Source organism: Gekko japonicus, unplaced genomic scaffold (genome assembly GCF_001447785.1).
Source record: "Gekko japonicus isolate JY-2015 unplaced genomic scaffold, Gekko_japonicus_V1.1 scaffold2923, whole genome shotgun sequence".
In the NCBI taxonomy this organism is placed as follows: domain Eukaryota; kingdom Metazoa; phylum Chordata; class Lepidosauria; order Squamata; family Gekkonidae; genus Gekko; species Gekko japonicus.
In genome coordinates this window covers 861-17,459 of record NW_015173763.1, presented here as the reverse complement: position 1 = coordinate 17,459, position 16,599 = coordinate 861, and the positions used below count along the sequence as shown (strand labels likewise).

Below are 16,599 nucleotides of genomic sequence, written 5' to 3'. Positions count from 1 at the left end.
CATGGTGCCAATTGCTGTCACGGCACTTGCCAATTTAGTTCTAGGTGGCCCCTTTTTCTTGTCTAAAGTATCTCTTCTTCAAAGCAAAGAAAAAATCCTGGCTTTTGTCTACTGCACTGGAGCAGGAGTTGCTTCCAAAGATCCTAGGAGGCATCACCTTTGTGTCTGTAAGAAGCACCAATTTGGAACCAGCTTCCATCATAAGAGCATCCTTGCCTTCAAACATTCTGACATTTTAGGGAACCTCCCCAACTTTTTGTGATTGGATGCAGCCCTCATGGCAGCCATTTTGTAATTGGTCCCACCCCCTTAGGAGCCATTTTGTTGCCTACCAATACTTTCTCAGAATTCCAGAAGTTCATCAAGGTTGGGGACCCCTCTTATCTTTAAGCAAATAAAAGAAGGAAATCCCGAACCGGGCCAGCCAAGTCATTGTGTATGCATGTAATTAAGTTAAACTAAGTTATTACATAATGTAAAAAGAAATGCAAGTTAATGGCAGATGTTCTTTATTTTGAATAGGTATAAATTGTACAGGCAAATGTATAAACTCAGATTCATGAGTTCCTTTCTGTGAAATGCAAATCTTTTTTTTTAATTTAAAAAAATGAAAAATTTACATTAAAATTAACATCAACAATCCCCTGGGTTCCCTCACCCCCCCCCCATAATTTTAAAAAAGTTCATATAAACTACTTTATAAAACAACAAGGATCTAACTCAATAAATTACTATAACTACACTCCACAGAACAGACTGCAGACCTAACATGAGGCTAATAAGAGATTTATCAAGTCCAAATTATCGGCCGTAGCAGGAATCACTGCTTGTTTTTTTTTGCTGGGGAAAAAAAAGTGAAATGCAAATCTTCACTAGTTTGCCAGTCATTTATTTCGGTTATAGCTAGTGATCACTATGTGTATGTGGTCTTATTTTTAACAAAGATTTTGCATTGTCTGTAGTCATTTATTTCTCTCTCCAGTGCTCACAGCACCAACTGGGTGGTGAGGAAAATGCACTCTGCATGCACCCAGAAGAAAACACTTCATCTTTTTCAGTCTTTGTAATGAAAATAAGGTTTATGCTTGGCTAAATTGTATTTAAATCCCCCCCCCAGACCTTGGTAAAGGTTTATGGGGTTTGGAGCCATCACTGTTAGGATTGAGTTTCAGACTGTAAAATTAAATTGCCTCTCCAAAGTTTCTTGGAACAGGAGTTGATCCACTGAGGGAGCAGGGGTCCACTATCAGTTGTAAAATCTGATTTAATCAGATTGCATAACATGCTCATTTTGTATGCCACTGTTCTGTAATGGTTAAAGTGCCAGACAAGGATCCAGGAGATCTGGATTCATATTCCCATTCTGCTGAGGAACTTGCAGGGTGAATTTGGGCCAGTCACTCTTCACAAGCCTAAGTCTATTTGGATACTTCCATTAGATCAGGCAAATATAGTGGCAAATCATGCACTTCGACCTCCGTGTTCTGCCCATGCTGTTCCATGATTCTGTAATCTTGAGACTAGGTTATTGTAACAATATATGTGAGCCTACCCTTGAAGATGACCCAGAAGTCTGTTGAAACCAGCAACTGGGATACTTAACTTCTACAGTGCCTGTTCCTTATGAGCCATTCCTTTTTATTCATCTCATGCTTCAGTATAATAATGTAGCATTTGGGGGCAAAGATGCATCCCAGAAGACCAGCACCAGATGCTAAGATAGAAAAGATCTCCACAGCTACCATGTATTTTCCTTTGGTGCTCAGGTAGGCTGGAACAAAGGACAACCAAACAGTACAGAATACTAACATGCTGAAAGTGATAAATCTGGCTTCATTGAAACTGTCAGGTAATTTTCTGGCAAGGAAAGCCACAATGAAGCTGACAATGGCCAGGAAACTCATATAGCCAAGGACACAGTAAAACATGGTAGGTGAGCCTTCATTACATTCCAGTAAAATTTCTTCAGTCATCAGATATACATCAGCATTGGGGAATGGTGGAGAGGTTGCCAGCCACACTACACAAATGCCTCCTTGAATAAGGGAACAAGACAGAACAATGGATTTCGTCAGCCTTTTTCCTACCCAGTTCCTCATCCTGGATCCTGGCTTGGTAGTATTGAAAGCCAAGATCACCACAATGGTTTTTGATAGCACAGAAGAAATGGCCATTGAGAAGCTAATACCAAAGGCAGATTGGCGAAGGAGACAAGTAATCTTCACTGGTTGGCCAATAAATAGCAATGCAGAAAGGAAACAGAGCAATAGGGAGAGAAGAAGCATGTAAGTGAGGCTCCTGTTGTTGGCTTTGACAATGGGAGTGGTGTGGTGCTTCATGAATGTCGCTAATACCAGAGTTGTGACCAAAGAAAATAAAAGAGCAGTAAGGGCTAAACAGATTCCCAGTGGTTCTTCATAAGACAAGAAGCTTAAAACCTTGGAGATGCATAAATTCTGGTCCTTATTCGGATAATGATAATCTGGACATAAATAACAGTCCACAGTATCTGAAAAGAGAGTTGTACAATCATGCAGTAATGTTTGTTTTTGAGGAAAATGTGATATAACAATAAAGGTCATACAAGAATCTTATTCATCATTGATCTTGTGAAACGTGGTGCTCTGTACATGATATCAACTGGCTGTGTATTTCCACACTCCCAACTGCAGCAGCAAGTGTGTGGAAAGAAGGTTTGGGAATAAATATTGGAATGATATAAGGTCAAGGAATGAATTGTACTTGGTGTTAGAAAGGGGGGTGGTAGGAACATGACTGCAGTGCTTGTTAATAGTTCGGTGTCATTTGTAACATATAGGTGTAGCCTGTATCTACCACAGAGTACAAATATTTTAATGAATATTAAAAGCAATTTAGGACTTTACTATTCAAGAAATCACCTATAGTTCTGTGTCCCATAGAGGCTACAATGTTCTATGGGAATATGCACAAAAGGTGGGTTTGTTTATTGTCTTTATTCTATGCAATATGCATATTATGGTGCTGGAGAATTATGCAATTATGGTGCTGGAGAAGACTCAAGAGTCCCCTGGACTGCAAGGAGACCAAATCAGTCAATCCTAAAAGAAATCAACCCTGACTGTTCCCTGGAAGGCCAGATAATGAAGCTGAAGCTAAAATACTTTGGCCACCAAATGAGAAGGGAGCACTCACTGGAGAAGACCCTGATGCTGGGAAAGACTGAAGGTCAAAGAAGAAGGGGACGGCAAAGGATGAGATGGTTAGACAGTGTTATTGAGGCAATGAATATGAAATCAAGCAAACTCCAGAGCACGACGGAAGACAGAAGGGCCAGGCATGATGTGGTCCATGGGGTTGCGAAGTGTTGGACTAGACTGTGTGAATGAACAACAACAAATTCTATGCAATGGAGGATCCTTGATTAACAATTCAAGCAGAAGCACCATCATCAGGATGCCCTTTTAAATCAACGTAGTTGTGGCCAGGCATGATGTGGTCCATGGGGTTGTGAAGTGTTGGACTAGACTGTGTGACTGAACAACAACAAATTCTATGCAATGGGGGATCCTTGATAACCAATTCAGGCAGAAGCACCATTATTAGGATGCCCTTTTAAATCAACGTAGTTGTTTTAAAATATTTTCTTGCATATACCCAGCTTACCTTCAGCCATACATTGAAAATTTTTGGTCTATGGGGGCAGCCGCTACCAAAGCAACATTTTAAAAAAGATTTACATAGCCAATCAGGCCATTAGAAGCTCTGCTGGACAAAAGCCCCAACTGACCCTACCCACAATCTAAAAACACTTGGCAGGTACCAGGAAAGATTTCAGTGAGTGCCATGGTGCCCACAGGCACCATGTTGGGTAGGGTTGCCAGGTCCTATCTTTCTGTCAGTGGAGAGAACAATGGGCCTTTCCTGGAGCTTCTGCTGTGAGCAAAGTGTGCTCAGCATGATGACATCACCCAGAAGTGATGTCATTGTGCTGCCGATGTTGCATGGTGATGCTCTAGTTTTGGTGCAAAACTCTATGGTTTGAGTCTGATTTTACCATAGAGTATTGGCCAAAACTAGAGCATTGTTGTGCAGTGTTGGCAGCATGATGACATTACTTCTGGGTGATGTCATCACACTGCCTGGATCAGGAGGCTGGCAACCTTAATGTTGGGGTGCCCTAGTGTTGTTGTTTTTTCCATTCCAATTTTTTCTGAAAACATGGGGCTTTTCTTGTAATAATAACTATTTTTTTCTGTTCATGACTCCAGTCTCTGGATTAATGTATCCACAGGTTTGGCCATGTTGAGAATTAGATACAAGTGGGGGACCCAAAAGGACTTGTGGGGACCATCTCATTTCTCCGTCCATCACTACATCCTCTTTCCTTTTCCTGGAAGCCTCCATAGCATCTCCCTTTTTCCTGCTTCCTTCTTTCCTTTACACCCAGCAGCCAACCTACCTTTATCTGCAACCATGTCTTCAGCTTTCCTTCCTTCCCGTCCCCTGGCAGCTTCTCCCCAGGAAAGCTATGGCCCAGTTACATGGTTCCAGCTGATATGGGCTCATGTGCACCAGGGAGAACCTGCAAGAACTTGGGGGGCACCTCACTTTGTCCTGCATCCCCTCCTAGCTCACAGTTTTTTAGCCTCTGGCTCACACGTTTTTGTCTTAGCTCAGGAAGGATGGCTCCAGAGCAAACTAACTTATGCAATAGCTAAATCATCTGCTCACAACTTTAATGCTAGTAGGTCACAAAGGAGAATTTTTGCTCAAAGGACTCCATAGCTTAGAGGGAACATTGCCCACCAATCTACCTTTTAACTGCCCCCATCTTATTTATGTGCTTCATTAATATCCTGTCTTTCTCTGCAATGGGGACAGAATGCAGCTTATATCATTCTCCTTTCTTCTGTCCTATCCTTACAGCAATCCTGTGAGGTAGGTAAAGCTGACAATGTGAAACTGGTCCAAGGTCACCCAGTAAGTTTCAACAGCAAAATGGGAATTCAAGATGCCAGTCTGAAATTCTAACCACTACATCACACTGGCTTTTGTGGAGTAGTTACTGTTGAACAGTAGCAAGCAGCCCAGTGGTTGCTGCCAGACCTGGTCACAATAAGTCCTCCCTCAATGGCCAAAACAGCCCTGGAAAGGGCCCTGTCCCATCTCTCTGCCTTTTACTGTGTGAAACAAAGAAGAAACCAAGCCTGGAATGCCAGCCAAACTGTTGTGGTTGCTTCAGCAACCAATGAGGGCATCCATTTAATAAAGCTATAGATATTCCTTTTAATGTTTCGGGTTTGTTATTTTTAAAAAACTGTCCAATGGTGCTTTGGGTTTTTTTAGATTTTAATTTTTTCTGCAAGCCTGAGGCATTTTTCAAGTTAGTAGAAAGATCCATCTTGTCTGTTCATTGCTCCAATCTCTGGGTTTATGGATCCCCCAATGGGGCCACATTTTGCTCTTTGAATATGTGTTTGTGGCAGCAGAAATAAGTGACTCACAGTACACAAATATTGAAATGTACCCCAAAATAAATGTTTAATGTAACTTGATGCATTTCAAGACTAACTGCTTCATCAGGGATAGCTACTAGTTTCACATTAAATAGTTTTTTTGAGATCAGTCTGTAGCTCAGTGATAGAGGACATGGCTTGCAATCAGAATTTCCTGGACTTGATCCCTTTAGGTATAGGTGATAGGAAAGACCTTTCTATGCTTGTAACGCTGTCATTAAGAGTAGATGGTACTCTAGTCATCTTTTCTGCTTAATCTCACTTAATCCTTCTCTGTACCACAACCACCATCCCAAATGGTCGTTCTCCATGTAGGCCCCATGGTCTTCACAGTACCCTTTTTGGATGGTCAAAAGGGGACCTATCCATTTTTTTACCAATGGAAAAGTTGACTGGATCCAACCCCAAATTTCAAATAGTAAGGAAAGATCACATGGGAGATATGACTCAACAACCTCTATGGGCTATTCTGCACTGACAGTTTATTCCCAATCTTCACTGAGTTCAACTTGAAGGGCTTCGCCTTTTGTTTTTGTGTGTGCATTCTGCATTACCTTTATTACCTCAGTTTTTTCCCCTGGCCATAGTGGAGAACGTTTTTTGCACTGCCGCCCTCCTCCAGCAACCCTCCACCACACCCACCTGACAAAGATCAGCATAGATTATTTACTTGACTAGAAATGTGAAAAAGTGGACGAGTCCTGTCTTGCCACTCCATCCCCCTTTTTTCCCCCTTCCTACCTCCAATGCCACTCTGGACACATGTGCTTCCAACAACTGCTGTGATAAACTTCCATCAATAGACCCAAGACACTTGTTAAAAAACAAGAGAGGGGGATGTGGAATGTGCGCACAGAACAAAGAAAGGGAAAATCAAACATCATGTTCACAGTACTGCATGTGAGAACACTGCTCAAAAATCTCCGGGGTCAAGAGAGGGTTGAAACTGAGCTGACCATTAAAGGGAGGAAAAGCAATGCAGAATGGGGGGAAATACTGGGGTGTTGGGGAAGCTGAAATCGATTAGAATGCAGGAGGACTTGGATAACCCAGTGGTGAAACGGGGGGAAACACCAGTGCAGAGTAGGCCTATGTCTACATTATCTTGCATGTCTTATTCCCTGGATTCCTGACAGTATTTTCATATGTAAATGAAAAGTCTTACCTTCATTCTCAGACACCTTCCCTTCTGGACATGGACTGCAATCATAGCAACAGAATGGCTCCCCTTCCTTTATTTTCTTGCTATAACCAGGATGGCAATTATCATTACATAAAGAAAGGGGTTGTGCCTAATTGACCAAATAGGAGAATGTTCATCTTCAGAAGATAAAGCTTAGAATCCTTACAATTCATGAAAGAACGTGAAGTAGTTGTTATCCCAGTTCTTAAGAACCTCTAGCAATGAAGACACCATCTAATGAGTGCTAATTATGAATGTTCCTAGATTTCTTGATTTGAAAGTTCAAATTTTTCTTATGTATTCTCTGCAATTGGAATAAGATTATACTTGTCCATTTCCCTGGCCATACAAATTCAATCCAGCAGAAATACTACATTTAAAATTACTGCTTTTTCAGTTGCATAGAAATGGAATAAAATGGCATATAACATTAAAATGGTGTAAACAGGAATATCATATAAACATAAGTAACAAGAATGAGAAACTTGCAAAAAAAATAGGCAGAATTAAAGTGATCTTCCACCGAGAAGAATTTCAACTAAATACACATATTCATACATTCTTAACACCAGTCAATAATGCCTATAAGATTTAGGTTGGGTTAAATATTACTCTTATTGCCCATGGTAGAAAAAGAACACAGAGCTTTGTCCGTCATAATTCAACTTTACATGCAAGACTACAACCTAGCCCTGCAGCATCTCCACTATAATTGCAGTGATTTGTTGTTCACTAGGTCATCTCAAAAGGTCTCTATTCCAAATCCTACCTGTTCAGTTCAGTTCAGTTGACCTTTATTGGCATAAAATACCTTTAAAAGAATTACTTAATAAGACAAATCCTACCTGATTAAACCAACTGTGCCATCTAATGAGTTCCTTACTAATGATGAGTGCTTGGAGTGAGGGAGTCTGGGAGTCCATTTTGCCAACATTCACTCTAACAAAAGATTGATTGGGGAATGTCACCCAGTTGATAACATCAAATCCTGCTTCCAATTCCCCATCCTGGTCAAAGTAAATCTTGTCTCCAGCACTGTTGTTAAAAGAGACCCATCTCAGAAAGTGGTGGAGCTAGATCGAGAAATGAAACAGAAATTTGTAATAAACAATACAAACCCTAGCTTGTTCAGTTTTACCTCTCTTTCCATATCTTTTGTAGTGACATCTCCTATTGCCCAATGAAGTCACCCACCCATTCATGAGGCCACTGTGTTGATGATGGCAGTGGTAGTAGCATGGAAGGAGAGTAAGAATTCCCTCTACCCTTCCCTCCTACTGTTCTCCCTTCCTTGGTGCCAGGATTACTTCTAAGGCACAGTTGCAAGTGCTAGGTTCTTGAGACATGTAGTTTGCCCAGAGTGTTTGAAGTCCACAAAAAGAGCCAGGAAAATAGTTTTCTAAGAACTGTGGAGTTTGTCCTTTCATCCACAAAACTGATATTTTCCCTAGAGCCATTTCATGTGTAATTTTCATTGGCACAGGAGCCAGCCAAAACTGGTGTGAAAATAACTGTCCATCCAGTATTGTGTATATAATCACATGGACATTACTGGGAAAGGGTAATGCATCCTTCACTGCACATACTGCAGATCCACACAAACACACTATGAATTATTCGAACTATTACCTTCCATGGCTGGTGATTCTGAAGTTTCTTTCTTTCTCCCTGTGTTCTGCTTTTGGATTTGGATGAATACATGGCATGTAATGCATGAGCAACAACATAGACAGCATTGTAGATGCTGTAGCTGTGACCAGTCATGTGCATTTCAAACACAGGCCCAGGAAGATTATCTAGGATCTTTTCTTCAGAACACAGATCCTCTCCCATCTCGTCTGAAACAGAATCTGGAAATACACAGCTGAAAGCTTGTGACCAGAAGGCCCTAATAAAACCATCTTCTTTTGTGCTTAAATGGTTTCTACTGTGAAGAAATTGTTGGAATCCGGGTAGCTTACTGGAGTGAACTGCAAGAGACAGGGCACCATGAATGACTTGAATATCCCACCTTCTTTGGTACTGAAGTGATGTAAAGTCCATTTGAGCTGTCAGAACCCACACTTTACCTCTGAGGGTTTGTATTACATCCTGTATTGTGGGCAGATACATCAACAACCACCTGAAATTTATCATGGAATCAGCTTCACCATAGAAGACTACTGTAGTGGCTGTGCTGTTCATCAGTTCGTTACCTATTTCCATCATCCAGTTTAACGTTCCACTTAAATCATCATCAAAACCTAAACTGTGATATATAGCTACGAAAGCAAAACAAATGCCACTTTGAGAAAATACCGGAAGCATCTTTTGCACAAATCTTTCTCCGTTCTCACTGTTATCAGCAATGAAACCAATCCATGTCCACTTGAAGTGGAGAAGTAACTGGAGAATCCCTGTGTACTGAAGGGCTTCATTTGGGACCATCCCATAGTAGGAAAGAACCTGGGTTTCATCATGCATCCTTGGAGTAAATCCATACAAGAGCTAAAGATGCAGGGAAGCAGGGGGGGGGGGAAGGGTTGGGGTTTTTTCCAAAATAAAATATCTTTGTATATGTGTATACATGTGCATCTGATGTTGTATGCTTCTTAAAAAAACTGTGATGACTATCCCTACATATTAAATACAATCTTTCTTGAACTTCTATTAGTTCACTAGCCAAAGAAAAGTGATTTTTCTAGCTTGCTCAGTGGTTCCTCCTCCTTTTTTAACATGTACAGGCATGTCAGAAATATATAAAACCAATGCCAACATGAAACAAAAAGTATTTTAGAAAATCCCCTGATCAGTTGCAAACGTTGTTCTTCATGCCACCAAAACTAGAGCCTGATATACAAAGTTTTAATGAGAAAGTATGTTACTCATCACCAGTTGTATCATAGGCAATATCAAAAGGCCAGTGAGGCAACTTTACAGGCATCTATTGCCATGGTGTTGACTGTCCTGTTTTACCTTTTTTTTAACCTTTTTTTTACCTTTTTTCATTTTTTGGTAATACTGAAGTGCAATTGAAGCATTTAAAATTAAGTACTTTAATATTAACCCATATAATAGGAAACTTTTCTATCTTTATTACAATTTCCACTATAATAAAACAAGATCCTAAAAACTCAATCCTCTTTATTTTGTTGCAATTCTTAGACGTTATATTTAACAGTTAAGGAATCTGTCCTAGCCTGAGTTTCTTCCTTATTTTTATACCCATCAATAGAAAGTTTATTTAACATTGATACCTCAACTTCATCTATAATCTTAAGGCAATTCCTTGCCTCCTTTTCAGTCTGAATAGTCACCATTTTATTTTTATACTGAATCTGCTATTTACATAGGAAGCCCTATCTATAAGGATTTTCACCTGTTCAGGAAGGATAAATATAGTTGTTTCTTCAAAATTATAGGTATAGATCCAGGAAAACTTTCGTTTCTACCCCAGTTACCTTCAAATCTGGGTTAGCAATAAAGTTCTCTAAAGTGTTCTTCCTAAGGCAAACTTCAGTAAATCTAACTAATATGTCTCTAGACAATTTTCATTTAATAAATCAAGTCAATCCAAACTGCTTCCTTATAATCAGAACTTAAACATCCTAATATAATATCTGTAATAAATCCTTTACAATGATTTCCCTCAACATTTTCTTTTTTGCATGTGTTAAGTGCTGTCAAGTTGCTTCCAACTTATGACAACCCTATGAATTAATGACCTTCACAAATGTCCTATTGTTAACAGCCTTGCTTAGGTATTGCAAACTGAGGAACATGGCTTCCTTGATTGAATCAATCCATCTCATGTTGGGGCTTCCTCTTTTCCTGTTGCCTTCAACTTTTCCTGGCATTATTGTATTTTCCAGTGATGCTTGTCTTCTCATTTTAGTCATTTTAGCTTTATATAGTAAAGGGGAATACTATGGCATGAATTAATTGGATCTCAGTTGCCAGTGACACATCTTTACACTTTAGGATCTTTTTAAGCTCCTTCATGACTGCCTTCCCCAGTTTCAGATTCTTTCTGATTTTTTAGGTACAGTTTCCCTTTTGATTGATGATGGAACCAATTTCTGTTTCTCAATCTGAACATTTTCTTTTAATCCTCGTGTTTTTATATTATATAATCACTGACAGTTATCAAGCTCATCTACTTTATCTGAAACATCCTTGATGTCTTCTTTATAATTCCCAAATTATTTTTTTCTAATAATCTAAATGCCTCTTCAAACCTATGTGCTTCATCTGATCATTCATTATTATATGTTTCTTCTACCACTTTCCCACTTCTCTTCAGATTATTTTCAATGTTCAAACAACTATTTTTTGTATTTATACTATATTATATTCTTGTATTTTAGAATTTAAGGTCAATCTTCCTTTCCACCTCCTCCACATTCTTAGATATATCCTTTTTAAAAATCTTTTAATATTCTATCAAATTTACCAAATTCAGTTTACAGGAGATTTTGAAAATCCTCCAAAGATGGCATGCTTCCCCCTAACTTAGAATTTCCTTTCTTCTTTGTATATCTAGTGCTCATTCCTTCAAAAAAGGATCTTATATCACACTGATCAATTATCAATTATGCATAAATGATAACTGGCTGTATGGAATACATCCACTAATTATATTAATAAAGTGCCTTGATTTTCTATCAACAAAGAGAAGAAAATCACAATGGTAGGATACATTTGAAGTCCCCCCTCCAATTCTTTTTGCATCAGTAAATAATTCAAGTGTATCAAGCAAGAGGGAAGAATGGGGTGAATAAAAGAGACATAGGATTGAATCTAGCAGCAATATATAATCCACAATTCAAGTCTATGGGGATTAAAAAAACCCTAAATCTCTAATACCAACAGTATATATTTCATGATTCAAGTGTAGCAGGAACAATTTTAGCAATCAGGTGTATCAGGCCTAAGACCAGCATTGAATAAGACTCTCAAAGCAATTCTTAGAGTATAAATCAAATAACTCCATAAAAGATCTCAACCAGTTCCATCATCTCAGTCACAGATTTCTAAACAATTACTGTTATCTTCCTTGTATTAAGGTCTCAGACCCACACATAATATTTCTGAAAAACCTGGTCTTTTCCAAATAGGAAATTATGACCCCTTAAAATTATTCGACTAGAGATAGTGCAAAAAGATGTGAAAAGTTGCTTCTTGTGTATAGCTTTAACATTCTACTTATTGTTAATACCATAGAGAGTTAGTAAAACAAATAAATACAATTTATTGTTAATACAGTAAATACTATTCATTCTCAGTGTCTCATACATTCCCCAATACTGCATAAATAGCTCTAGGATTATAATAAAAAGCCTTGTGTAGGGCAGAGGCTCTTCTAGCTGGGCAGGGAATCTTAGGAACATGTCTGGACTAAGCTGCTTTTTCCCTTCTTGTTACAAGTGTTCAAGCCTGGTCATGATAGGCGTGTGAACTGAAGGTACCTTGGCTCTTAGCCCATGGTTCACAGCTTTGGGACCTGCACCAGTCAGATCAGTATATCTCTGACCAGAAGTTAGAGTTGTGCTATATGCATTTTTTTTTGCCTAAATTATTTCTTTTGAACCTGCTTTCTGTCTCTACGGGACTTGATCTGGCTTTTCTGCTCATACAAAAAATAAAATCTGACTGATTGCTTTCAATGTACCCTAATTATTTCTAATCCACAAAGTTCATATCTGGGGGAGGGGGACATATAAATAATTTGAAAGTGTCCATGCTCTGTACATACAACCTACCTGTGGAAACTTGTAGATGCCCACAACATTTGCTATCTGCTGAGAGGTTTTGGCATGAAGTCCTCCAATGACTGCAATGAGATTGTCCTGGGTGTCACACTTGAAGTTAGGAATAAATCTGTCCCTTGTGGAAAGAAGTTGCATTGTGGCCTGATAGGTCCACATTGCTTTCAAATAGCTATCATAGATATGGAATCCTAGGGTGACATTGGGTAAGATCTGGGAATTTTCATTGATTTCCTTCATAGCAAACACTAAAGCCAGAATGTGCTGGTAGTTGTTAGTTTCTGCCCTAAAATGAGATTTGCATTTTGGGTTATAAACATATTATGCACTTTGTAAAATCATCACCATTCAGTTGCATATTCAGTGTTATTCATAATATTTATAAATTGTACTTTATGGGACAATTCTTATTATCGATTGGATTACACAGTAACAAAACAAACAAACTACAGCATGGTAAATAAGGAGGGCAGCTGGTACAAGAAAAGTAGGTGACATTTCAATATCCATATCAAGTTTTGTTTATTTTGTATATTTTTATCCCACTTTTTAGACAAACATCCTTCCCATAAAGATAAATTCAGCTGGATAGTTGTGTTGTCCTAAAGCAACTGGACAAATTTTGAATGTGTTGGTCTTAAAGGTGCCACTGGACTTTATCCTTTCCATAGTGGCTGACAGCAATTAAAATGCAAACCACAATGCCAGTGCCAGCAACATCTATTAATGTAAATAAGACCAGGTTCCTGTCTGCAGGGTCACAAACTAAAACTAAAAGGATTGGAAGGGAATGAAAGCACTGGGGCAGAAGAATTCAGAAACTGTATACATCTGAAGCTACAGCACAGAAAAGGATGCACCTGGGATGATACTTTCAGAAGATGCTGTGATAATAAGGGAATGAAACATGCAAGAGGATGTTATGTTTTACATGAGGACGAGAAAAAGGAGTCCTGCAAGACTCAGAACTGTGATTTGTTGGTTTGTGGCCAACTACAGCACATGTAATGGAAGCAATTGTAATTCATACATGAAATCTTCAGATAATGACCAAGAAGGCTGTTCCCTGAAGTTCTTCAGACTGGCGTGGAAGATGGTATGTGAAACAATGCTTCCAATGATGTGATCTCCTGACTGATAATACTTGTGAAGTGTAGGCTGGGGATCCGAGAGACTACATTTACCAACATGAGCCCTACACAAAATGGAAGGCTGCAGCACAAGTACCACTGCTAATATCCACATCCTGAATGAAAAATGTTCCCTCTGAACATAGAATCCCTTGTCTGCATCTGCAGCACTATGATCTGAGCATCCATTCCCAGATGAAACACACACTCATGGTCATATTGGTTAATTCAGGTTTACTGTTCATTGCCAGATTTACTTGGCATTGGTCCTGAAAGAAAGACAGTAGCCAGTTCCAGCCTGACCCTGGAGTATAAAATGCACAGGAACAAAAACCTGACGCTCCCTAGTGCTTCACCATACTTCTGAATATTTGGGGGATATATTTATATAGGTTTTTAGCATCATTGTTGTCCAGTGGCACTCCACAGGAGATACAGTGAAGGCACAGAGTTATTGTCCTTTTGATAATTACAGGGGGAACAATTTAATTAATATTCTCTTTTACGCTTGGTTGTTATGTCTCCTCTTCTAGATAGGGAGCAGTAACTTTCAACAGGAAAATAACACTAGCAATTTAAATCCCCAGTCTCCTGCCAGAGGGAACAAATATCTTGATTCATAGTACCAATCTGCTTTTGAAGTTTTTCCTCCTGTGGTGAACCCTCCCTTTTTTTCTTATGTGCTTCATGCCTTCTCACTGCCTCCAGGCCCATTGGAAGAACAGGGTAGAACATTGTCTTAGCAGTTTTCCTATTCGGGCCATATCAGAGCTAAAAGTTGGACACAAGGAAACTGGCAACAGACTATCATTGCTGTCATGACACATTCTTCACATCAACGAGGGGGAGAGATGTGCCTGCACCGAGTATGAGTAACCAGAAATTGCAATTCCTGACTGCCTGTGATAGATTCTTTATCGTCATGATTTCTCATGGTGCCAGAATTCTTGTGGAGAGGATGAAAGATACAAGCAGCTGAGGGAGTAGGGTCAATGAAAGGGAGGGGGCTATTTCCACAATGTGTGCTGCTGTTGACAGAAAATGGTTCATAGCCCTGGGCACACACAGAGCATGAGAGAAACTGAGGGCAGAGTGGGTAAAAACATGTGGATAAAAAAGATAAGGGCACATATTTTGCTTGTCTTTGTTTTCCCAAAAGACTATTTTCAGTCAGGGTAGTGGTGTAGGGGAAGAAGAAAGTCACTCTCTCCCTTTCCCATTGCCATTAACAATACATCCTCCCCAAAGCTTGATTTTGAAGTTAATGTTCCCCAGACAGGCTTACAAGGCTACCCGCTGCAGCAAACCACTGTCCTCACTGGCCCTCCCCTACTCTTGCAGTTGAAAAGAACAAGAAAGGGATGACATCACAGACATAATGATGCCTTTTGGAGTCACCATCTCCAAAATGCTCTAAGAATTGCCCCAATTTTCTCTCTCCTCCCTGTGTGCTTATTTTCAATACAGATGCCCATCTGCCCATTCCATCTGGATGAATAAGGTACTCCCCTCTTCCTGCTGCTGTGAACAAAAACCATTTCCTGATGCTTAAGGCCCATCTGAGAAGAAAGCTAAACATTATCATCCCCTTTGTCACAGGAGATTGTTCATTTACAGTGTTGCCAACTTCCTGGAGGGGGGGGGTGCCCTGTTCCTTTAATAATGGCTTAATGGAATGTTATCTACCAGATGATACTATAAACTCCATGTCACAAAAAAACTTCAACTACCCTTTTACAAACATCAAGTGTCTGTTAAAGGAACAGGGTGTTTTTTATTCAGACCAATTCCTCCAGACATGTTTCTTCAGAACAAGCTTGCAGAGCAGAACCAAGCTGAGAGAAGAACAAGCACATCTCAAGCTGAGAACACAGGGTATACTGTGTTAACCTCAAAAGCTTTCTTAAATCAATATGTTTTGAGCCATTTGCAGAAGGCTAGCTCTGATTTAGCTTCTTTTAGTTGCATGCATGAGACCACAGAAAGTGGGAGTGTTAGTTAGAAGACCAAACAAACATAGCTGGTGGGCTGCATTAGAATAAGCTTGCAAACACATTCAGAATCATAAGCTGATGATGTGAGATCAAATCCTGGTGCAGCCTAAGACTGCCACCATCTTGCTGCTGCCCCCAACCCAGCAGCTATTTTGCACAGCCTGTCTTACTCCCATCTAAGAAGTAGAGGAGCTTATGCTAAAAGCCAATCCTGACCTCCAGGGCTTTCAAAATTCTTGCAAGTTTCCTTCTGTTTGCCAAGAGCATGGGAAACTTCATTGTGCATATAGTTACCTGCTGGCCTGGAGACAAATGTCCTGTCCCTTAAATACAGGCTTAATATTTGGAAATGAACCACTGAAGTTTTTCATGGCATGGAAGTAAATAACATCAGCTGGTACATGATATCCTATTAAGCCTATGTGAAAGACACCCAGCTTTTTTTCCATAGGCCAGTCATGAATTGTATGGTTTAGGCACACATAGGTGTCCCCACACATGTGCACCATGAGCTGGATCTTAGGGATCATACGATCCATGAGTACACTGTCTTACTTTGAGAAACCCCTTCCCCAGTGGTGAAAAAGACACCACTTTTCAAAAGTGTGAGAGATGTGTTTTACTATAGCAAAGTAAGACAGTATATATGATCAATTCCCTGAAGAAGCAGATAACTACAAAAATCTTCAGAAGGAGCAAAAAGGATAACAATTTTTTTAAAAAGACACCTCTAGCAAGCAAACTGAAACTTTATTGCAAACAAGTGGATAGTGAAAGGCAGAAAAATAGAGGTATATCAGTAATTCAATTAGTAATCAATAATGGAGTGAATGTAAAATTCAGTCCTAAGGGAGCTATTCCCTTGGTAGCAATAGTGCTCCATCCTCATTTTGTAAGCTGCTTTGGGTTCCTACTGGGGAGAAGAGTGGGTTATAATTAAATTAAGTAAAAGTAGGAGGAGAGGAATCAGCCTCTATTGCTATAGAGAAGTATAAGATTTTACATGGTCTTGCTGAGCACAACCAAACACCAAGCTGCCAAGATCCA

The 16,599-nt window shown here is 39.6% G+C and overlaps 1 protein-coding gene across 1 annotated transcript; it reads right to left on the bottom strand.

Annotated features, from left to right (window-relative positions):
* Nucleotides 1–1,598: 1,598 nt before the first annotated feature.
* On the bottom strand, nucleotides 1,599–16,091 carry LOC107120744 (vomeronasal type-2 receptor 26-like). Its single transcript, XM_015423515.1, has 6 exons — nucleotides 15,847–16,091; nucleotides 12,423–12,714; nucleotides 8,311–9,168; nucleotides 7,527–7,754; nucleotides 6,664–6,790; nucleotides 1,599–2,509 (listed from the first exon to the last, which is right to left on the bottom strand). Exons 1-6 carry the CDS (start codon nucleotides 16,089–16,091, stop codon nucleotides 1,599–1,601), a joined length of 2,661 nt encoding a protein of 886 aa, XP_015279001.1.
* Between the last annotated feature and the right edge of the window lie 508 nt (nucleotides 16,092–16,599).